The sequence below is a fragment of the Heterodontus francisci genome, chromosome 29 (assembly GCF_036365525.1).
Source record: "Heterodontus francisci isolate sHetFra1 chromosome 29, sHetFra1.hap1, whole genome shotgun sequence".
NCBI lineage: Eukaryota > Metazoa > Chordata > Chondrichthyes > Heterodontiformes > Heterodontidae > Heterodontus > Heterodontus francisci.
Window position 1 is genome coordinate 4,419,499 of NC_090399.1, and position 24,844 is coordinate 4,444,342.

The 24,844-nt window shown below is 49.5% G+C and overlaps 1 protein-coding gene across 1 annotated transcript in view; it reads right to left on the reverse strand.

Annotated features, from left to right (window-relative positions):
* Positions 1 to 24,844, reverse strand: part of skic2 (SKI2 subunit of superkiller complex) — a 97,071-nt gene that overhangs the window by 55,045 nt on the left and 17,182 nt on the right. The window contains exons 8-15 of the mRNA XM_068009368.1: positions 22,550 to 22,716; positions 20,718 to 20,861; positions 18,223 to 18,368; positions 16,858 to 17,004; positions 14,393 to 14,477; positions 12,873 to 12,979; positions 11,229 to 11,375; positions 9,267 to 9,363 (exon numbers count right to left, since the gene is read on the reverse strand). Of these exons, the coding sequence (XP_067865469.1) occupies positions 9,267 to 9,363; positions 11,229 to 11,375; positions 12,873 to 12,979; positions 14,393 to 14,477; positions 16,858 to 17,004; positions 18,223 to 18,368; positions 20,718 to 20,861; positions 22,550 to 22,716 (1,040 nt within the window). The remainder of the gene's footprint in view (positions 1 to 9,266; positions 9,364 to 11,228; positions 11,376 to 12,872; positions 12,980 to 14,392; positions 14,478 to 16,857; positions 17,005 to 18,222; positions 18,369 to 20,717; positions 20,862 to 22,549; positions 22,717 to 24,844) is intronic.

Genomic DNA, 24,844 nt, shown 5'->3' on the forward strand with positions numbered 1-24,844 from the left:
GGAAGAAGAAGATGACAAAAGACTGGCAGGAAGAAGAAGATGACAAAAGACTGGCAGGAAGAAGAAGATGACAAAAGACTGGCAGGGAGAGGAAGATGACAACAGACTGGCAGAGAGAGGAAGATGACAACAGACTGGCACGGAGAGGAAGATGACAACAGACTGGTAGGGAGAGGAAGATGACAACAGACTGGTAGGGAGAGGAAGATGACAACAGACTGGTAGGAAGAAGAAGATGACAACAGACTGGTAGGGAGAGGAAGATGACAACAGACTGGTAGGGAGAGGAAGATGACAACAGACTGGTAGGAAGATGACAACAGACTGGTAGGAAGATGACAACAGACTGGTAGGAAGATGACAACAGACTGGTAGGAAGATGACAACAGACTGGTAGGAAGATGACAACAGACTGGTAGGAAGATGACAACAGACTGGTAGGAAGATGACAACAGACTGGTAGGAAGATGACAACAGACTGGTAGGAAGATGACAACAGACTGGTAGGAAGATGACAACAGACTGGTAGGAAGATGACAAAAGACTGGTAGGAAGATGACAACAGACTGGTAGGAAGATGACAACAGACTGGTAGGAAGATGACAACAGACTGGTAGGAAGATGACAACAGACTGGTAGGAAGAGGCAGATGACAACAGACTGCGAGAGAGAGGCAGATGACAACAGTCTAGTAGGAAGAGGAAGATGACAACAGACTGGTCGGAAGAGGATGATGACAACAGACTGGTAGGAAGATGACAACAGACTGGTAGGAAGAGGCAGATGACAACAGACTGGTAGGAAGAGGAAGATGACAACAGAATGGTAGGAAGAGGAAGATGACAACAGACAGGTAGGAAGAGGAAGATGACAACAGACTGGTAGGAAGATGACAACAGACTGGTAGGAAGAGGAAGATGACAACAGACTGGTAGGAAGAGGAAGATGACAACAGACTGGTAGGAAGAGGAAGATGACAACAGACTGGTAGGAAAGGAAGATGACAACAGACTGGTAGGAAGATGACAACAGACTGGTAGGGAGAGGCAGATGACAACAGACTGGTAGGAAGAGGAAGATGACAACAGACTGGTAGGAAGAAGACGATGACAACAGACTGGTAGGAAGAAGAAGATGACAACAGACTGGCAGGAAGAAGATGATGACAAAAGACTGGCAGGAAGAAGAAGATGACAAAAGACTGGCAGGAAGAAGAAGATGACAAAAGACTGGCAGGAAGAAGAAGATGACAAAAGACTGGCAGGGAGAGGAAGATGACAACAGACTGGTAGGGAGAGGAAGATGACAACAGACTGGTAGGGAGAGGAAGATGACAACAGACTGGTAGGGAGAGGAAGATGACAACAGACTGGTAGGGAGAGGAAGATGACAACAGACTGGTAGGGAGAGGAAGATGACAACAGACTGGTAGGGAGAGGAAGATGACAACAGACTGGTAGGAAGATGACAACAGACTGGTAGGAAGATGACAACAGACTGGTAGGAAGATGACAACAGACTGGTAGGAAGATGACAACAGACTGGTAGGAAGATGACAACAGACTGGTAGGAAGATGACAACAGACTGGGAGGAAGATGACAACAGACTGGGAGGAAGATGAGGATGACAACAGACTGGTAGGAAGAAGAAGATGACAACAGACTGGTAGGAAGAAGAAGATGACAACAGACTGGTCGGAAGAGGAAGATGACAACAGACTGGTAGGAAGATGACAACAGACTGGTAGGAAGAGGCAGATGACAACAGACTGGTAGGAAGAGGAAGATGACAACAGACTGGTAGGAAGAGGAAGATGACAACAGACTGGTAGGAAGAGGAAGATGACAACAGACAGGTAGGAAGAGGAAGATGACAACAGACTGGTAGGAAGATGACAACAGACTGGTAGGAAGAGGAAGATGACAACAGACTGGTAGGAAGAGGAAGATGACAACAGACTGGTAGGAAGAGGAAGATGACAACAGACTGGTAGGAAGAGGAAGATGACAACAGACTGGTAGGAAAGGAAGATGACAACAGACTGGTAGGAAAGGAAGATGACAACAGACTGGTAGGAAGATGACAACAGACTGGTAGGGAGAGGCAGATGACAACAGACTGGTAGGAAGAGGAAGATGACAACAGACTGGTAGGAAGAAGACGATGACAACAGACTGGTAGGAAGAAGAAGATGACAACAGACTGGCAGGAAGAAGATGATGACAAAAGACTGGCAGGATGAAGAAGATGACAAAAGACTGGCAGGAAGAAGAAGATGACAAAAGACTGGCAGGAAGAAGAAGATGACAAAAGACTGGTAGGGAGAGGAAGATGACAACAGACTGGTAGGGAGAGGAAGATGACAACAGACTGGTAGGGAGAGGAAGATGACAACAGACTGGTAGGGAGAGGAAGATGACAACAGACTGGTAGGAAGATGACAACAGACTGGTAGGAAGATGACAACAGACTGGTAGGAAGATGACAACAGACTGGTAGGAAGATGACAACAGACTGGTAGGAAGATGACAACAGACTGGTAGGAAGATGACAACAGACTGGTAGGAAGATGACAACAGACTGGTAGGAAGATGACAACAGACTGGGAGGAAGATGACAACAGACTGGGAGGAAGATGACAACAGACTGGGAGGAAGATGACAACAGACTGGGAGGAAGATGAGGATGACAACAGACTGGTAGGAAGAAGAAGATGACAACAGACTGGTAGGAAGAAGAAGATGACAAAAGACTGGTAGGAAGAAGAAGATGACAACAGACTGGTAGGGAGAGGAAGATGACAACAGACTGGGAGGAAGATGACAACAGACTGGTAGGAAGATGACAACAGACTGGTAGGAAGATGACAACAGACTGGTAGGAAGATGACAACAGACTGGTAGGAAGATGACAACAGACTGGTAGGAAGATGACAACAGACTGGTAGGAAGAGGCAGATGACAACAGACTGCGAGAGAGAGGCAGATGACAACAGTCTAGTAGGAAGAGGAAGATGACAACAGACTGGTAGGAAGAGGAAGATGACAACAGACTGGTAGGAAGAGGAAGATGACAACAGACTGGTAGGAAGATGACAACAGACTGGTAGGGAGAGGCAGATGACAACAGACTGGTAGGGAGAGGAAGATGACAACAGACTGGTAGGAAGAGGAAGATGACAACAGACTGGTAGGAAGAGGAAGATGACAACAGACTGGTAGGAAGAGGAAGATGACAACAGACTGGTAGGAAGAGGAAGATGACAACAGACTGGTAGGAAGAGGAAGAGGAAGATGACAACAGACTGGTAGGAAGAGGAAGATGACAACAGACTGGTAGGAAGATGACAACAGACTGGTAGGGAGAGGCAGATGACAACAGTCGAGTAGGGAGAGGAAGATGACAACAGACTGGTAGGAAGAGGAGGATGACAACAGACTGGTAGGAAGAGGAGGATGACAACAGACTGGTAGGAAGAGGAGGATGACAACAGACTGGTAGGAAGAGGAGGATGACAACAGACTGGTAGGAAGAGGAGGATGACAACAGACTGGTAGGAAGAGGAGGATGACAACAGACTGGTAGGAAGAGGAGGATGACAACAGACTGGTAGGAAGAGGAGGATGACAACAGACTGGTAGGAAGAGGAGGATGACAACAGACTGGTAGGAAGAGGAGGATGACAACAGACTGGTAGGAAGAAGAAGATGACAACAGACTGGTAGGAAGAAGAAGATGACAAAAGACTGGTAGGGAGAAGAAGATGACAACAGACTGGTAGGGAGAGGAAGATGACAACAGACTGGTAGGGAGAGGAAGATGACAACAGACTGGGAGGAAGATGACAACAGACTGGTAGGAAGATGACAACAGACTGGTAGGAAGATGACAACAGACTGGTAGGAAGATGACAACAGACTGGTAGGAAGATGACAACAGACTGGTAGGAAGATGACAACAGACTGGTAGGAAGATGACAACAGACTGGTAGGAAGATGACAACAGACTGGTAGGAAGATGACAACAGACTGGTAGGAAGATGACAACAGACTGGTAGGAAGATGACAACAGACTGGTAGGAAGATGACAACAGACTGGTAGGAAGATGACAACAGACTGGTAGGAAGAGGAAGATGACAACAGACTGCGAGAGAGAGGCAGATGACAACAGTCTAGAAGGAAGAGGAAGATGACAACAGACTGGTAGGAAGAGGAAGATGACAACAGACTGGTCGGAAGAGGAAGATGACAACAGACTGGTAGGAAGATGACAACAGACTGGTAGGGAGAGGCAGATGACAACAGACTGGTAGGAAGAGGAAGATGACAACAGACTGGTAGGAAGAGGAAGATGACAACAGACAGGTAGGAAGAGGAAGATGACAACAGACTGGTAGGAAGATGACAACAGACTGGTAGGAAGAGGAAGATGACAACAGACTGGTAGGAAGAGGAAGATGACAACAGACTGGTAGGAAAGGAAGGTGACAACAGACTGGTAGGAAGATGACAACAGACTGGTAGGAAGAGGAAGATGACAACAGACTGGTAGGAAGAAGACGATGACAACAGACTGGTAGGAAGAAGAAGATGACAACAGACTGGTAGGGAGAGGAAGATGACAACAGACTGGTAGGGAGAGGAAGATGACAACAGACTGGTAGGGAGAGGAAGATGACAACAGACTGGTAGGGAGAGGAAGATGACAACAGACTGGTAGGGAGAGGAAGATGACAACAGACTGGTAGGAAGATGACAACAGACTGGTAGGAAGATGACAACAGACTGGTAGGAAGATGACAACAGACTGGTAGGAAGATGACAACAGACTGGTAGGAAGATGACAACAGACTGGTAGGAAGATGACAACAGACTGGTAGGAAGATGACAACAGACTGGGAGGAAGATGAGGATGACAACAGACTGGTAGGAAGAAGAAGATGACAACAGACTGGTAGGAAGAAGAAGATGACAAAAGACTGGTAGGAAGAAGAAGATGACAACAGACTGGTAGGGAGAGGAAGATGACAACAGACTGGGAGGAAGATGACAACAGACTGGGAGGAAGATGACAACAGACTGGTAGGAAGATGACAACAGACTGGTAGGAAGATGACAACAGACTGGTAGGAAGATGACAACAGACTGGTAGGAAGATGACAACAGACTGGTAGGAAGATGACAACAGACTGGTAGGAAGATGACAACAGACTGGTAGGAAGATGACAACAGACTGGTAGGAAGATGACAACAGACTGGTAGGAAGATGACAACAGACTGGTAGGGAGAGGAAGATGACAACAGACTGGTAGGGAGAGGAAGATGACAACAGACTGGTAGGGAGAGGAAGATGACAACAGACTGGTAGGGAGAGGAAGATGACAACAGACTGGTAGGGAGAGGAAGATGACAACAGACTGGTAGGGAGAGGAAGATGACAACAGACTGGTAGGGAGAGGAAGATGACAACAGACTGGTAGGGAGAGGAAGATGACAACAGACTGGTAGGGAGAGGAAGATGACAACAGACTGGTAGGGAGAGGAAGATGACAACAGACTGGTAGGGAGAGGAAGATGACAACAGACTGGTAGGGAGAGGAAGATGACAACAGACTGGTAGGGAGAGGAAGATGACAACAGACTGGTAGGGAGAGGAAGATGACAACAGACTGGTAGGGAGAGGAAGATGACAACAGACTGGTAGGGAGAGGAAGATGACAACAGACTGGTAGGGAGAGGAAGATGACAACAGACTGGTAGGGAGAGGAAGATGACAACAGACTGGTAGGGAGAGGAAGATGACAACAGACTGGTAGGGAGAGGAAGATGACAACAGACTGGTAGGGAGAGGAAGATGACAACAGACTGGTAGGGAGAGGAAGATGACAACAGACTGGTAGGGAGAGGAAGATGACAACAGACTGGTAGGGAGAGGAAGATGACAACAGACTGGTAGGGAGAGGAAGATGACAACAGACTGGTAGGGAGAGGAAGATGACAACAGACTGATAGGGAGAGGAAGATGACAACAGACTGGTAGGGAGAGGAAGATGACAACAGACTGGTAGGGAGAGGAAGATGACAACAGACTGGTAGGGAGAGGAAGATGACAACAGACTGGTAGGGAGAGGAAGATGACAACAGACTGGTAGGGAGAGGAAGATGACAACAGACTGGTAGGGAGAGGAAGATGACAACAGACTGGTAGGGAGAGGAAGATGACAACAGACTGGTAGGGAGAGGAAGATGACAACAGACTGGTAGGGAGAGGAAGATGACAACAGACTGGTAGGGAGAGGAAGATGACAACAGACTGGTAGGGAGAGGAAGATGACAACAGACTGGTAGGGAGAGGAAGATGACAACAGACTGGTAGGGAGAGGAAGATGACAACAGACTGGTAGGAGGAGGAAGATGACAACAGACTGGTAGGGAGAGGAAGATGACAACAGACTGGTAGGGAGAGGAAGATGACAACAGACTGGTAGGGAGAGGAAGATGACAACAGACTGGTAGGGAGAGGAAGATGACAACAGACTGGTAGGGAGAGGAAGATGACAACAGACTGGTAGGGAGAGGAAGATGACAACAGACTGGTAGGGAGAGGAAGATGACAACAGACTGGTAGGGAGAGGAAGATGACAACAGACTGGTAGGGAGAGGAAGATGACAACAGACTGGTAGGGAGAGGAAGATGACAACAGACTGGTAGGGAGAGGAAGATGACAACAGACTGGTAGGGAGAGGAAGATGACAACAGACTGGTAGGGAGAGGAAGATGACAACAGACTGGTAGGGAGAGGAAGATGACAACAGACTGGTAGGGAGAGGAAGATGACAACAGACTGGTAGGGAGAGGAAGATGACAACAGACTGGTAGGGAGAGGAAGATGACAACAGACTGGTAGGGAGAGGAAGATGACAACAGACTGGTAGGGAGAGGAAGATGACAACAGACTGGTAGGGAGAGGAAGATGACAACAGACTGGTAGGGAGAGGAAGATGACAACAGACTGGTAGGGAGAGGAAGATGACAACAGACTGGTAGGGAGAGGAAGATGACAACAGACTGGTAGGGAGAGGAAGATGACAACAGACTGGTAGGGAGAGGAAGATGACAACAGACTGGTAGGGAGAGGAAGATGACAACAGACTGGTAGGGAGAGGAAGATGACAACAGACTGGTAGGGAGAGGAAGATGACAACAGACTGATAGGAAGAGGAGGATGACAACAGACTGGTAGGAAGAGGAAGATGACAACAGACTGGTAGGAAGAGGAAGATGACAACAGACTGGTAGGAAGAGGAAGATGACAACAGACTGGTTGGAAGAGGAAGATGACAACAGACTGGTAGGAAGAGGCAGATGACAACAGACTGCGAGAGAGAGGAAGATGACAACAGACTGGTCGGAAGAGGAAGATGACAACAGACTGGTAGGAAGAGGAAGATGACAACAGACTGGTTGGAAGAGGAAGATGACAACAGACTGGTTGGAAGAGGAAGATGACAACAGACTGGTTGGAAGAGGAAGATGACAACAGACTGGTTGGAAGAGGCAGATGACAACAGACTGCGAGAGAGAGGAAGATGACAACAGACTGGTTGGAAGAGGAAGATGACAACAGACTGGTAGGAAGAGGCAGATGACAACAGACTGGTAGGAAGAGGCAGATGACAACAGACTGCGAGAGAGAGGAAGATGACAACAGACTGGTCGGAAGCAGAAGATGACAAAAGACTGGTAGGGAGAGGAAGATGACAACAGACTGCGAGAGAGAGGGAGATGACAACAGACTGCGAGAGAGAGGGAGATGACAACAGACTGCGAGAGAGAGGGAGATGACAACAGACTGCGAGAGAGAGGGAGATGACAACAGACTGCGAGAGAGAGGGAGATGACAACAGACTGCGAGAGAGAGGGAGATGACAACAGACTGCGAGAGAGAGGGAGATGACAACAGACTGCGAGAGAGAGGGAGATGACAACAGACTGCGAGAGAGAGGAAGATGACAACAGACTGCGAGAGAGAGGAAGATGACAACAGACTGGTAGGAAGAGGAAGATGACAACAGACTGGTAGGGAGAGGCAGATGACAACAGACTGGTAGGAAGAGGAAGATGACAACAGACTGGTAGGGAGAGGAAGATGACAACAGACTGGTAGGAAGAGGAAGATGACAACAGACTGGTAGGAAGAGGAAGATGACAACAGACTGGTAGGAAGAGGAAGATGACAACAGACTGGTAGGAAGAGGAAGATGACAACAGACTGGTAGGAAGAGGAAGATGACAACAGACTGGTAGGGAGAGGCAGATGACAACAGACTGGTAGGAAGAGGAAGATGACAACAGACTGGTAGGAAGAGGAAGATGACAACAGACTGGTAGGGAGAGGAAGATGACAACAGACTGGTAGGGAGAGGAAGATGACAACAGACTGGTAGGGAGAGGCAGATGACAACAGACTGGTAGGGAGAGGAAGATGACAACAGACTGGTAGGAAGAGGCAGATTGAGCGATATCCACTGCTATTCAACACCTTTTTGAAAGTAATCTGGTAAAGAGACACAGTTTATGAGGAAAAGCTGCTCCCCTGATTGGTTCTCCCTTCATTATTCCAGTCCCTTGATTGGCATCTTTCCCTTCTCTGGGAAATCTTTGAGGCTGGCTGTGAGTTGAAGGATTTGCTGCATTAATCGTATGCTGTTCGACACACAGCTGTTCTGTTACTTTCCTCTACACGTAGCAATGCCTCTTCCTCGTGCTTGGCACCTCCAGCTGCCCAACTCCAGCACTGTCCCCCTCCGCCCCCACTACCACCCCACCTACCCACACACCACCAGCTCCCCCCTCCACCCAGCTCCCCTCTTCTCCAGCCCCTCCCCCTGCTCCCCTCCTCTCCAGCCCCTCCCCCTGCTCCCCTCCTCTCCAGCCCCTCCCCCTGCTCCCCTCCTCTCCAGCCCCTCCCCCTGCTCCCCTCCTCTCCAGCCCCTCCCCCTGCTCCCCTCCCCTCCAGCCCCTCTCCTCCCTGCTCCCCTCCCCTCCCTGCTCCCCTCCTCTCCCTGCTCCCCTCCTCTCCCTGCTCCCCCTCCCCCCATTCTCTCGCCGCCTCTCCCTGCACCCCCTTCCTCTCCAGTCCATCTCCCTGGCCCAGTCCCTCCTGTTTCTCCTTTCACCTGTAAGAGACAGGGCACAGTGACCTGATGAAGTGTCTATGAAGGACAAATGTCCCACGTGTTGTCCGAGAGGAGATGGCCTCACCTGGCTGGAGCCTCCGTAATGTACCGGTTGTTTGGCCCCAAAGGACTGCGAGTGTTTGCTAGCACGCTCCTTCTTGGCATCAACTGCTGCGTAATACCTGCACAGGAGCAATGGCAAACCGTGAGTGCAGAGGCAGGCACACTTTACCCCATTGTACAGCGAGAGGCCCAGATCGTTCACAAAGCAGCATCTGGGAGGTGGCAGATACTTCAGCAATGGTTAAGAACATAGAACAGCACAGTACAGGCCCTTCGGCCCACGTAGTACGCCTTGGTTAAGCTCAAACTATTTCACAGATTGCAATGTCGAAACTTGAGAAAATAAATACCGGGCAATAAATACGAAGAACAGAGACAAGACAGTCAGGAGGAATACTGGGCGGGTCCAGGATATAAAGAATTAAGATGAACAGGAAAGAACTGGCAATCATATAGCGCCTGTCACAACCTCAGATTGTTGCAAAGGGCTTTACAGCCAATTAAGTACTTTATTTGGCTGAATTGTAGTCACGGTGGAAGTGCAGGAAATGCAGCAGTCAATTTGTGCACAGCAAGATCCCACAAACAGCCATGTGATGATGACCAGAGAATCAGTTTGAGTGATGTATATTGGTCAGGACACCGGGGAGAACTCCCCTGGGTTAATTCCAATAGTGGCCATGAGGTCTTGTACATTCATCTGAAAGGGCAGACGGACGGAGCCTTGGTTTAATGTCTTAACCAAAGGATGACAATGCAGCACGGCGCACCCTCAGTACTGGCCCTCCAACAGTGCAGCACTCCCCTAGTACTGACCCTCCAATGGGCCAAGTGGCCTCTTTCTGTGCCGTAAACTTTCTATGATTGTATAAGCGGTTCCCATTAGCTGATGGTACAGGACTAGGGGACCCAGATTGACGGTTTTGGGCAAGAGATACAGAGGGGATGTGAGGGAAAACATTTTTACCTAGCAGATAGTAATGACCTGTAACTCGCTGCCCACGAGGGAGGTGCAAGTGGAGACAATCGATTTGAAAATTTGTTACAAATAACCTGGCAGAGCTGTGGGGAATCGAGCAGGGGGCCTGGGACTGACTCGATTGTTCTACAGAGAGCTGGCATAGGCTCGATGGCCCAAATGGCCTTTTTCTGTGCCGAAAATGACTCAGTGACCGACAGTGGGGCGAAGCAAATGAGGGATGCGTAATGGGCCAGAACTGGAGGAGCTGAGAGTTCCCAGGGTGGGGGTTCTAGGTCTGTAGGAGGTATAGCGCTGGGTGGGGGAGGCAAGGTCATGGAGGGATCTGAACACTGGGATGAGAATTTAAAAAAAAAAAAAGTGAGGTCTTGCTGGACCGACAGCCATCATAGGCCAGCGAGCATGGGGTCGGGACAACGGGACGGACAAATGGTGGAGTAAATTAATTCAGTGCCACGCTCACTGGTGATGGGACGGCCGGGGGTTTGTACAGTAATGTGGCTAAGAGCAGAAATGCTTCAGCTTGAAAAGGAGAATGGACCCCAACTGGGGAGAAAATCGCCTGCTGGAGCCACTGATCAACATGACATCAGCCACGGTCTGATAGACATCGGTCAGCTGGCCTGTGCTGAGCAGCTGGTTTTACTACATCCTTGTGTTCAAATCCCTCTACGGCCTTGCCCCTCCGTATCTCTGATAACCCACAGGCAATGCACTCTCTCATTTTCTTTTGGAGTGTGCCACCCCTCAAAATTCTTTCTGTGCGGCCGCAAACGCACGGTAACTTTAAGAGGCCGAACGTGTGTGGTCAGCATGGGAACTTCCGGATTGCTGTATGGATGTGAGGTTTAGAGGGAGCAATGCCGGCAACTCTCCCAGAGATCATGCTGCGAGGATACGTACATTCACTCAGTGGGCGCGTATATTCTCACGCACACAGCGCTTGCACGCACATGTACATACCACACGCATGTACACATCTACAGGACGCCCCACCACACTCACCCCTTGGTGAGGAAGTTCCCCTGAGCATCAAGCAGTAAGAAGAGCTCGTTCTGTGTCTTCTGGCTGTTGCCCGTGTACAGGTGGTGCTCCAGGGGGACCGGCCGCTTCATCGTGCTGATCACGTAGATCTTCTTCTGCTTTATCCTCCTGCAAAAGGGACGAGAAGCTGGGTCAGGAGCTTCCCCCTTGGGCGCCAGCGAGCAAAGAGAGCAGGAGAGCCCAAACACTGAAATCCGGTACAGATTCGCGGTCGAAATGAAAATGAATTCAGCCAGACTCTGCACCGGACAACCCCTCAAGCCGACAGCGGAATGGAGAGGATTTTCCGAGTCGGACAACGAGCTGTCGTATATCGGCACTCCGTATTGGCAGCATAGCTTGGTTTCGGCCGATTTAACCCCTCCCCCGCTGTCCGCATTTACATCATTCTCCACACCCCCTAACAACTGCCCCAACCTATCCATCCAACCCCCGCCCCGCCCCCAGCCTAAACTTGATCAACGTTATAAAGTGTTACACCAAAGGAGGCCGCCATTTGGCCCATCGCGCCTCTGCTAGATCTCATACCCAGAGTCCAGCTGAAATTGTACAGGGCCTCGGTGAGACCACACCTGGAATTCTGTGAACAGTTCTGATCTCCTTACCCAAGGAAGAGCATACTTATCCGAGTGAGAGTGCAACAAAGGTGCACTGGACTGGTTCCTGGGATGAGGGGATTGTCCTATGAGGAAAGATTGAGTAGACTAAGCTTATATTAGCCACAGTTTGGAAGAATGAGAGGTGACCGCATTGAAACATACAAAATTCCTAGATGGATTGACAGGGTAGATGCTGGGAGGAGGTATCCACTTGCTACGGAGTTTAGATTGAGGGAATCACAGTCTCAGAATAAGGGGCCGGCCAATAGTGACCGAGATGAGGACAAATCTCTTTGCAGAAAGGGTTGTGAATCTTTGGAATTCTCTACCCCAGGGAGCTGTGGATGCTCAGTCGTTGAGTAGATTCAAGGCGGAGGTCGGTAGATTTTTGGACTCGTGAGTGAATCAAGGGATATGGGGAGTGGGCGGGAAGGTGAAGTTGAGGGAGATGATCAGCCATGATCTTACTGAATGGCGGGCAGCAAGCTGGGGGGGTGGGGGTGCTGGATGCTCTATTCCTGCTCCTATTGGTTAGATTCTGTACAGTATGATGCTCAGGATGAACAGCTGGCTTTGGACTGATGGTTCCCAAAGCTCTCCACCAATGGGGGTTGTCCTCACCTCACGGTCTAGGTCTGTTGCACACTCATTGATAAAGAGATTGAATGCCAACAACTCCATTACCATTGTAACATGTGACTCCCAGCATCGTAGAAGCTGAATTAAATGGACCTTGCTCCTACTCTGTCCAGAAAATCCTACACCCCTAATATTACTGAAATTAATTTGGACTCTGCATTTGAACAGACCGGGCCCTTTCAAAACAATTCACTAAACGGCAATCTGTGAAAACAGGGCTTCACATCCAAGTCGACAATGCAAATCTCATTATCCGAGCCGGTGCCTCACTCCCCTGCCCTTCCTCCCTCGGGGTGTTGGGTGTGGCAGAGTGGGGCAGAGGGGTAGGGGGGGGGCACGCGCAGCTCTGGAAGTAAACCGCTCTCACCCGATCCAGTCAGCAAACTCCAGCGTGTTGGGGACTGTCGCACTCAGAAGGATGAGGTTCACATGGTCTGGAAGCATAATCAGCACTTCCTCCCACACAACGCCTCGCTGCAAGCAGAAACAAAAGACTTGCATTTATATAGCACCTTTCGCCACCTCAGGCCGCCCCAGAGCGCTTTATAGCCAATGACGCACTTCTTGAAGAGCAGTCACGGTTGCAGCGTGGGAAAAGCGGCAGCGAATTTGCACACAGCAAGCTCCCACAAACAGCAATGATCACGATGATTGGATAACCTGTTTTTAAGCGATAAATAAAAGCAAAATACTGCAGATGCTGGAAATCTGAAATAAAAAGAAGAAAGCGCTGGAAATACTCAGCAGGTCTGGCAGCATCTGTGGAGAGAGAAACAGAGTTAACGTTTCAGATCTGTGACCCTTCATCGGAACTGGCCAAGGTTAAAAATGGGACAGGCTTTCAGCAATGGCTATTACTAATCCCTTTGCCTTTGTCCCATGACATCTCTGTCATTCAATCTCTCCTGCCCTCTGCCTTATCACACATCTGTCGCTCTTCTCTGTCCCTCCCCACCCCTCCGTCACACCTTTCACTTGCTCAAAGCCCATTACATTTCTAACCTTTACCAGTTCTGAAGAAGGGTCACTGGCCTGAAACGTTAACTCTGTTTCTCTCTTCACAGATGCTGCCAGACCTGCTGAGTATTTCCAGTATTTCTTGTTTTTAGCACTGTTGATTGAGGGATAAGTATTGGTCAGTACACCAGGGAGAACTCCCCTACTCTTCAAAACAGCACCAATGTAGATAAGGATTGAACATATGTATATATAACGCTCTTGACAAATTAATCGAACGACATAGCAAACTAACATAGGGGGAAAGAAATCACCCACATTGGATTTTTTATATCCACCTGAGAGGGAAGACAGAGCTCTCGGGTTTGACACCTCATCTGACAGTGCTGCACTCCCTCAGTACTGCTGTGGAGTGTCAGCCTAGATTTTTCATCCCCATCTCTGGAGTGGGACTTGAACCTGCTGACTCAGAGGGGAGAGTGCAGCCACTATTATATACTGGACTGGGGAACCGCAATACGAAATGGGCCTCCCAACAGGTGAGCAGAATGGTCTCTCTTCAGCCACTGGCTTTCCGTTCCGAAGATTCTGAGGGGTTTTGAGAGAGTAAGTAGGTAGAGTTTCAGGAGCATCGGTAACCAGAGGGCACAGATTTACGGTAACGGGCAAAAAAAACCTCATAGAATGGTTACAGGACAGGAGGCCGTTCAGCCCATCATGTTCGTGCTGGCTCTCTGCAAAAGCAACTTACCCAGACTCACCTCCACTGCCTTTCCGTGGAATGCGCTGCCTGGAAGCAGATCTATGACAACATGCAAAAAGGAACTGGATATGTGCGTAAATAGGGAAAATTGCAACGTTCTGGGAAGAGAGAAGTAAAGTGGAGTAGGACGAATTGGCAAGCTCTTGCATATTATGGGTAAGCCTCACCTCTGCATCATTGACATAGTGAACCTCATCAAATATGACCCATTCAAGATCACGAATAACGTCCGAGCCATTGTACAACATGGACCTGTGGGAGAGAAAGTTACAGTTACAGTCTGCACCACTTACATTGACCCGTCCTTCCACCTGCTGATCTCGGCCTATACTGAAAAACAACACTGACCGTCCTCCATTGTCACAGGCACCAATCAAGCTGCATACATGGGCCGGGTATACCGGGCAGTGCCGAGCGTCATTACAATCCTGGTCATTGTCACAGGTTTCTGAAAACTTAAATGCTCTTCTTTTTAAACTTGCCAACATTCAGTGGTTTTACAAGCGGCAGGCTGTCATTGGTCAATTTACAGGAATGGAAGCATAGTGGTAATGTTACTGGACTAGTAATCCACAGGTCCAGACTGATGCCCCAGAGACGCGAGTTCAAATCCCACCATGGCAGCTGGGGGAATTTAAATTCAGTTAATTAACCAAATGTGCAGTCAAAATCCAGTCTCAGTAATGGTGACTATGAACTTAACAGATTGTCGTAAAACCCATCTGGTTCACTAATGTCCTTTAGGGAAGGAAATCTGCCATCGTTACCTGGTCTGGCCTTCATGTGACTCCAGACCCACAACAATGTGGATGACTGTTAACTACCCTCTGAAATGGCCAAGCAAGACATTCAGTTGTATCAAACTGCTGCAGAAAAAAACTAAGAAAAAAACCCTGTTCTGAAGAAGGGTCACTGACCTGAAACATAACTCTGCTTCTCTTTCCACAGATGCTGCCAGACCTGCTGAGTGTTTCCAGCATTTCTTGTTTTTATTTCATATTTCCAGCATCCGCGGTATTTTGCTTTTAAGAAAGAAAGCCAACTGGCCACCCAGCATTGACCGAAAGGTACCTACCAGCACTGTGGGTGTCCCTACATCACGCGGATTGCAGTGCTTGAATAAGGCAGCTCACCACCACCACCACCACCACCTTCTCCAGGGCAATTCGGGATGGGCAATAAATGCTGACCTAGCCAGCGACATCCACATCCCATGAACGAATAAATATTAAAAACACAGTGCAGGAAGGGGTGCGATTTTAACCGAACCCAGCCAGTCAGACACTGAGGGAAAGGGATCGTACTTGCTAGGGTAGGTTGTGCAGATGAAAGAATACTTCTTGCTGTCCTGCACAGATCCAGGATCTTGGCTGTCAGGTACTCCAGGACCCTGAAGTGGACACTCTCACATGGAGGTGAGTGAGTGCTCTCTTCGGAACAGTTCTCGTTTACAGCAGACAGCACATGCAGTGGGTGAACTGCATTGACACCAAAGCTATAAATGCAGGGGACAGCACTGTGACAAACGAAGGAAGATATTGCTGGATAAAGTGACACCACAAGTCCTGCCCAGAATGAAAACAATTGGCTAATTCCCCTATCAATCACACCTGGAGACTGCCTGACTTTAGGTGACTGGGATTGCTCTCAAGCACAAGTTTTGCATTACGTTACTATCCTCCACTCACTGCATTTCGCTGGAAAAATAATCCTACTGTAGTCGGGAGACTTTGCTGTCGCTCCAGTCATGAGCTGGGAGACTCTCAAGTCCCTTCCCTGCCTCCAACTGGGAATTCTGCAGCGAGTAACTCGCCTCCTGACTCCCTGAAGCCCTGTCCACCATCTACAAGGCACAAGTCAGGAGTGTGATGGAAGACTCTCCACTTGGATGGGTGCAGCTCCAACAACCCTCAGGAAGCTCGACACCATCCAGGTCAAAGCAGCCCTCTTGTTCGGCACCCCATCCACCACCTTCAACATTCACTCCCAGCACCACCACCGATGCACAATGGCAGCAGTGTGTACCATCTACAAGATGCACTACAGCAACGCACCAAGGCTCCTTAGACAGCACCTTCCAAACCCGTGACTTCTACCACCTAGAAGGACAAGGGCAGCAGATGCATGGGAACACCACCAGCTGCAAGTACCCCTCAAAGTCACACACCACCCTGACTTGGAACTATATCGCCGTTCCTTCACTGTCACTGGGTCAAAATCCTGGAACTCCCTTCCTAACAGCACTGTGGGTGTACCTACCCCACATGGACTGCAGCAGTTCAAGAAGGCAGCTCACCACCACCTTCTCAAGGGCAATTAGGGATGGGCAATAAATGCTGACCTGGCCAGCGCTGCCCACATCCCATGAACAAATAAAAACAACAATTTGGAGGCAGGAAGGCATCCAATGCAGAGTGAGACGGGAGTTGGGGATTGGGGACGCAGAGGCTCCTGACACCCAAGAACATTAGACAAGTAGTTCAGGAGGCTTTTTAAACCGCAATCTGGCAGAGAGGGAATTGAGAATGAAAATGAATAAGAGTGAACGAGAAAATGGATGGAAGTGAAGAAGGACAGGAAATGAGCACACCTGCGAGACAGTGAGAACAAGGAGGGAGAGAAGGATACAGACCTGAGAATTTCTGTCGTCATGATGAGACAGGACGCTTCCGGATGCAACTGCACGTCTCCCGTCAGAAGCCCGACATCTTTAAAAGTGTTCTTGAAATCCCTGAACTTCTGGTTGGACAAGGCCTTAATGGGCGACGTGTATATCGTCCTGTGGGAAAGATTCGCCTGTGTTACCAGAGCAACAATCAGTGAAACAATCGGTAGTGACAAGGAGAAGCAGGATAGAGGGGCTGGGCTTTCTGTGCTAGTGATGAACCAGCTTTGACCCTGGGACAAAGTGTCAAACAGGGAGGGGAGTGGAGTTTTTCTTTGCTCGTGATCATTTAGAACTCTGCCTTCTGCACAGAATTGCGGTACTGAGGCACACGCACAGCAAGAGTGCAAACTTCTCAAGGCTGGTCACTGCGCCATACTAATAACGCCATTGATTTCCTGGTGGGAGACGACTGCTTCTGGAAGGATTAAGCAGCCATGAAGCGTGTGTAAAATCTGGGAGGATGAGAGTTAACAATACCCCAGATGAAATGGTCGACCACAATCTCAAACTGATGAAGTCACCATCATTAACCTTCCAAAACGGCAGGTTTTTGTGCTACTCTGGCCTCTTCAGCACCGGCTTCCATCCTCTCACAATGTACCACTGCACTTTACAGCCAATAAAATACCACAGGGACTTCACTTGGGAAATGATGGAGGGAAAGGCAGCAGCCATCTTGCATATAGCAACACAAAGAGCAATCAGATAAATAACCAGATATTCGGTTTTTGTAATGTTTATTGAGGGATGGATATTGGCCCAGGACACGGAGCACAACTTCCCTGCTCTTCTTCAACACGGAATGTTTTACGTTCAACTGTGAGGTAGATGAGACCCCAATTTAAATCTCGCGCAAAAGACAGCACCTCTGACAGTGCGGCACTCCCTCAGTACTGACCCTCTGACAGTGCGGCACTCCCTCAGTACTGACCCTCTGACAGTGCGGCACTCCCTCAGTACTGACCCTCTGACAGTGCGGCACTCCCTCAGTACTGACCCTCTGACAGTGCGGCACTCCCTCAGTACTGACCCTCTGACAGTGCGGCACTCCCTCAGTACTGACCCTCTGACAGTGCGGCACTCCCTCAGTACTGACCCTCTGACAGTGCGGCACTCCCTCAGTACTGGTACTGGGAGTTTCAGATTGAATTTTGTCGAGTATCTCAAATGCAGATTTGAACCCATGACCCCATGCACAAGAGCGCTACCTACTTGAGTTGAGGCCTGGATCATGAATCTGGCCGTCGCAGGCTGCCGATTCTCTCAATTCTAACAGAGCTGTGGGAAACGAAGGCCAGGCTCGCTGGCTTTTACGTTTCAGAGTCGCACCTGGTCATGTGCTTCTGCGAAAGCGCGATTGCATACTCGGCTACGACTGTCTTGCCAGCTGAGGTGTGGGCCGCCACGAACACGGAATCGTGGGTCTCAAGGCGGAGGATTGCCTGCTTCTGAAAGACGTCCGGCTCAAAGGGCCACTGAAAGGAGCAGGGTGAGGGCATGAGAAAAACAGTGCATGACAGAATAAAATCACCTGCATTAAAGAGACTTTCAGTTCCTCATTCCATCATTAGGATATACTGGGAAAGTGAAAGGAAGACTCACAGTTCTATTGCATCCTTCACAACCTGACACACTTACAGACATTTAACAGCAGAATTCCCCCGGAACAGACCCTCCGACAGTGCGGCGCCTCCTCAGTACCGACCCCCCAACAGTGCGGCGCCTCCTCAGTACCGACCCCCCGACAGTGCGGCGCCTCCTCAGTACCGACCCCCCGACAGTGCGGCACTCCCTCAGTACTGACCCCCTGACAGTGCAGCACTCCCTCAGTACTGACCCCCTGACAGTGCAGCACTCCCTCAGTACTGACCCCCTGACAGTGCAGCACTCCCTCAGTACTGACCCCCTGACAGTGCAGCACTCCCTCAGTACTGACCCCCTGACAGTGCAGCACTCCCTCAGTACTGACCCCCTGACAGTGCAGCACTCCCTCAGTACTGACCCCCTGACAGTGCAGCACTCCCTCAGTACTGACCCCCTGACAGTGCAGCACTCCCTCAGTACCAACCCCGACAGTGCAGCACTCCCTCAGTACTGACCTGCTGACAGTGCAGCACTCCCTCAGTACTGACCCTCCGACAGTGCAGCACTCCCTCAGTACTGGCCCTCCGACAGTGCAGCACTCCCTCAGTACTGACCCTCCGACAGTGCAGCACTCCCTCAGTACTGACCTGCTGACAGTGCAGCACTCCCTCAGTACTGACCCTCCGACAGTGCAGCACTCCCTCAGTACTGACCCTCCGACAGTGCAGCACTCCCTCAGTAGTGGAACCAGGAGCATTGGCCCAGATTATGTGCTTGACTCTCTGGTGTGGAACTTGAGAAAACAATCTTCTAATGGAGAGCCAAGCACTGTGCCACTGCTGTCAGCAGGCTCGGCTCAGGCCTGCTATCCTCCCTGTGTGGAGTGCCTGATAGTGAGGAGACGTTGAATACAGGCAAGCCATGACGGCAGAATAGCAGGAGGATCCTCAATCTGGTTAGTGTGGCACCGGTTTCGATTGCCGACTCGGACATAAACTAAAGCAGCACCCTGATATGGGAGGGATGGGAAGTGATGGTGACATGAGAAAGGAGACCAGTAATAGGAGTAGTCGAGGCCCAGCAAACTGGAGCTTCCCAGGTTTGAGGCCCCCCAGTTCCGTGCTCAACGGCTAGCCTCAGCTCTTTTGTGGAGGGTAGTAGTGGAACCCTGCAGAACTCAGCTGGGGAGGACGGAGGGCAACAGGAACTCCACACTCATATCCTCCTTAACATGCAGGAGTGGACATCAGATGAAGAGAGGATTGGACTGGCAAGGGGCAGGAAGTGGAGGGAGAGGGGGAAATCGAGGAAGGGACAGGGGAGAAAGGATGGAAGGAATAGATGAAGTTTATGAATAGATGGGTTTAAAATGAACAAGAACAGAAAAAAAAAAATCAAAACCCTGTGGATGCTGGAAATCTGAAACATAAACAGGAAGTGCTGGGAATACTCAGCCGGTCTGGGAGAAACACAGAGTGAACATTTCAGGTCGATGAGCTTTCATCAGAACTGGAACACAGACACTCGGAGCGCTGACAGCATCGAGAATAAGAACAGTGGCAGAGGATCGTCAACACAGACACCAACCCAGGCAGAGTCACACACAGACCCAGACGGAGTTACACACAGACACACACACACACAAAAAGACACATTGACACAGAGTCACACAGGTTTGGAGAGGGTTTAGAAATTGGACTGTCAGTAATCAGTCTCGGGATTACCATCCAGGAGCTGCCATGCAGTGACTGTAAACACAAGAAATAGGAGCAGAAGTAGACCATATAGTCCGTCGAACCTGCTCCGCCATTCAATACGATCATGGCTGATCTTGGGCTTCAATTCCACTTTCCCTCCCGCCCCCCCATATCTCTTGATTCTCTGCGAGACCAAAAATCTATCTATCCCAGCCTTAAATGTATTCAATGATGGAGCATCTACAACCCTATGGGGTAGAGAATTCCAAAGATTCACAACCCTTTGAGTGAAGTAATTTCTCCTCATCTCAGTCCTGAATAATCAGCCCCTTATCCTGAGACTGTGTCCCCATGTTCTGGATTCCCTGACCAGTGGGAACAATCTCTCAGCTTCTACCCCATCAAGTCCTTTCAGAAACTCAGACAGTGTCGATGGAATAGCCTTTACCAAAGCAGGTGCCACCAGGTGGCAGAGGCCTCCCCCTCCCCCTCCCCCACAATCCCGGGACACCAAGAGACGACTGGTGCAGGTTCAGGTCTCACCTTAAAAGCTGGGTCTGGGATGCGTTTGTAGAAATCGTCCACAGGGGTGCTGATGTCGACCGGGACAGCCCACTGCTCCTTCTCGGGCACCGACACTTCCTCCTTCTGCACACTCAGCTCGGTCTGTGGAGTGACCTTCAGCTCCTACAGAGAAAGGCATCGAGCTCAGCTTCAGTCCGTACTCCCGGAAGCTGCTGTTCCTCGCTGGCAAGCCTATCGCTGGCCTTCTCGCAGCTTTAAACTCGCCCTCCCCCAGTTTCCATTCCTACTCCCCCTCCCTGAAGGAGCAGTGGACACTTGGGGACAATATCACTGATGTGTTTAGATAGAGTAAATAAGGAGAAACTGTTCCTACTGGTGAGAAGTTTGTAATCTGGCGGGGCGGGGGGGGGAGCGGGGGGAGGAAAGAGTATGGGGCAGTTGGATCAATTGCACAGCTTTACCAAAGGGCTGGCAAGGGCATGACAGGCTGAATGGCCTCCTTCTGCAGTTCTACGATGGCAGAGCTCAACTATCTCTGCTCAAGTGCTGGGGGGATAGAATGTTGCAGGCTGCCCTGCCTTGCCATTGCAGCAAGCTTCTCCCCAGCTGGGGTCTGTAGTTTGGGACATCCCAGCAGGAGACATGGTTGGTGAGCAGGAGTAGGAACCTCAGCAGATTCATCTCGTGCGTGTTGGGGATGGTGGAGGGGGTGGTGGGGGCACCTGACACCAACTCATACCCGACTCCTTCAGCCCCACCTCACCACGGGCTCAACAATCTCCTGCGCGGACACTGGGCCGAGGCTCCATTCAGCAGTGGCGAGCGTTTCGCAGTCACCCTGATGGCCTGACAAGGGTAGATCAAATATTCACTTTCATTACCAAGGCGGGGGGGAATGAAACCACAAAGCTCATTCACAAAATTAAAGCATATGGGGTTAAAGGGACAGTTCGAGAGTGGATACAAAATTGACTAAGGGGCAGACAGCAGTCAGGAATGGTTGTTTTTCAGACATCCTGAAGTATACAGTGGGGTTCCCCAGGAGCCAATATTAGAACCACTGCCCTTTTTGATATATATTAATGACCTGGACTTGGGCATAACTTCAAAGTTCGCAAATGATGAAATGCAGAAATGTAGCGAGCAGAGTAACAGGCTTGAAGAGGACACAGACTGACTGGTGAAACAGACTCACAGCAGGGAAATTTAAGCGATAGGGTTTGGTAGGAAGAACCAAGGACAGGCTATGGTGTAATTTTCAAAGGGGCTGCCTCGGAGCAGGTGCAGAAGAGATTTCCTCGAACGGTACCGGGGATGAGGGACTTCAGTGACGTGGAGAGACTGGAGAAGCTGGAGCTATTCTCCCTACAGCAGAGAAGGTGAAGAGGAGATTTAATAGAGGCGTTCAAATTCATGAATGGTTTAGAGTAAAGCTGGAGAAAGTGTTTCCAGTGGCAGAAGGGCCAGTAACCAGACGACACAGATTGAAGGTGATTGGCAAAAGAACCACAGGGGAGATGAGGATTTTTTTTGTTGTGATCTGCAATGTGCTGCCTGAAAGGGTGATGGAAGGAGATTCAATCGTAATGTTTCGAGGGGGAATTGGCTAGTATTTGAAGGAAAACGATTGACAAGGCAATGGGGAAAGAGCGGGTGAGTGGGACTAAATGGATCACGCGCTAAAGAGCTAACACACGCAACAGGGGCTGAATGGCCTCTTTCTGCGTGGACTCATTGGGAGATGCTAAGGCAGTTGTCACACACCAGGCCCAGGCTGCTTGTTGAGGGATCTAGAGCTGGGGTTTTAGCTCTGCCTTATTCAAACAGACCTGGTGCTATTTCTGATTAACCTTTAATACTAGGTCTTCCAAGCTGTTGGTTCGAAGGAGAGGCGGTTTGGCTTCATCAGTCTTCACTTTCTTTTCATCCTCTTCATCACTGGATCCTCCCAGATTGAAGTCGTCCAGCGCTCCAATCAGATTTGTGAGGTTCAGTAAGCCAGGGGCCACCTTTTGCTCTGTGGGTGGGGAAAAAAAAAAGAAAAGAAAGACAACAGAAGACTTTATTCAACACACAGAAACCTACTGGAGTAACCATATAAATACTGTCCAATAAGAGCAGCTCAGACACTGGGAATCCTGCAGCGAGTAACTCACTTCCTGACTCCCCAAAGCCTGTCCACCATCTACAAGGCACAAGACAGGAGTGTGATGGAATACTCTCCACTTGCCTGGATGGGTGCAGCTCCAACATCATCCGAGAAGCTCGACACCATCCAGGACAAAGCAGCCCACTTGATTGGCACCCCATCCACAAACATTCACTCCCTCCACCACCGACGCACAGTGGCAGCAGTGTGTACCATCTACAAGATGCACTGCAGCAACACACCAAGGCTCCTTAGACAGCACCTTCCAAACCCATGACCTCTACCACCTAAAAGGACAAGGGCAGCAGACGCATGGGAACACCACCAGCTGCAAGTTCCCCTCCAAGTCACATACCATCCTGACTTGGAATTATTTCACTGTTCCTTCACTGTCGCTGGGTCAAAATCCTGGAACTCCCTTCCTAATGGTACTGTGTAGGGTGTATCCATACCAGATGGACTAGAGCGGTTCAAGGCAGTGGCTCACCACCACCTTCTCGAGGGCAATTAGGGATGGGAATTAAATGCTGGCCTAGCCAGTGACACCCACATCCCACAAATTAATAAAAGTCATGAACGTTCAGCTCATCCCACACCACCATTTCAAAAGGTACTGATCAGCCAGTCTTTTCCAAATCAAAAAAGAGGCGATCTGGAGCATTTGGAGAGTGCCTATCTGTAGCCTTCAAAGTGAGTCCATCTGGAACCACTAGAGAGAGAGATTTAAAGACTGACAACGTCTATACCTGGTGATCAAGGGACCAGCTGCTAACTGAAGGGTCAAAGGAGGCTCAGTGGATTACATTTTCACCCGTCAGAAACTTCTGGTTTCAAGCCCCCACTCCAGGATTAGAATCCCCACACAGAGGAACATAGGAATAGGAGGAGTGGACCATTCAGCCCCGAGAGCCTGCTCCGCCATTCAATATGATCATAGCTGATCCTTTGTAAAACTCCACTTTCCCGCCCACTCGCCATACCCTTGATTCTCAGAGATCAAAAATCTCAACCTTAAATGCATTCAGTGATGGAGCATCCACAACCCTCTGGGATAGATAACTCCAATGATTCACAACCCTCTGGGATAGACAACTCCAAAGATTCACAACCCTCTGGGATAGACAACTCCAATGATTCACAGCCCTCTGGGATAGACAACTCCAAAGATTCACAACCCTCTGGGATAGATAACTCCAATGATTCACAACCCTCTGGGATAGACAACTCCAATGATTCACAGCCCTCTGGGATAGACAACTCCAAAGATTCACAACCCTCTGGGATAGACAACTCCAAAGATTCACAACCCTCTGGGATAGATAACTCCAATGATTCACAACCCTCTGGGATAGATAACTCCAATGATTCACAACCCTCTGGGATAGATAACTCCAAAGATTCACAACTCTCTGGGATAGATAACTCCAAAGATTCACAACCCTCTGGGATAGATAACTCCAATGATTCACAACCCTCTGGGATAGATAACTCCAATGATTCACAACCCTCTGGGACAGATAACTCCAATGATTCACAACCCTCTGGGATAGATAACTCCAATGATTCACAACCCTCTGGGACAGATAACTCCAATGATTCACAACCCGCTGGGACAGATAACTCCAATGATTCACAACCCGCTGGGACAGATAACTCCAATGATTCACAACCCTCTGGGATAGACAACTCCAATGATTCACAACCCTCTGGGATAGATAACTCCAATGATTCACAACCCTCTGGGATAGACAACTCCAATGATTCACAACCCTCTGGGATTGATAACTCCAATGATTCACAACTCTCTGGGATTGATAACTCCAATGATTCACAACTCTCTGGGATTGATAACTCCAATGATTCACAACCCTCTGGGATTGATAACTCCAATGATTCACAACCCTCTGGGATTGATAACTCCAATGATTCACAACCCTCTGGGATTGATAACTCCAATGATTCACAACCCTCTGGGACAGATAACTCCAATGATTCA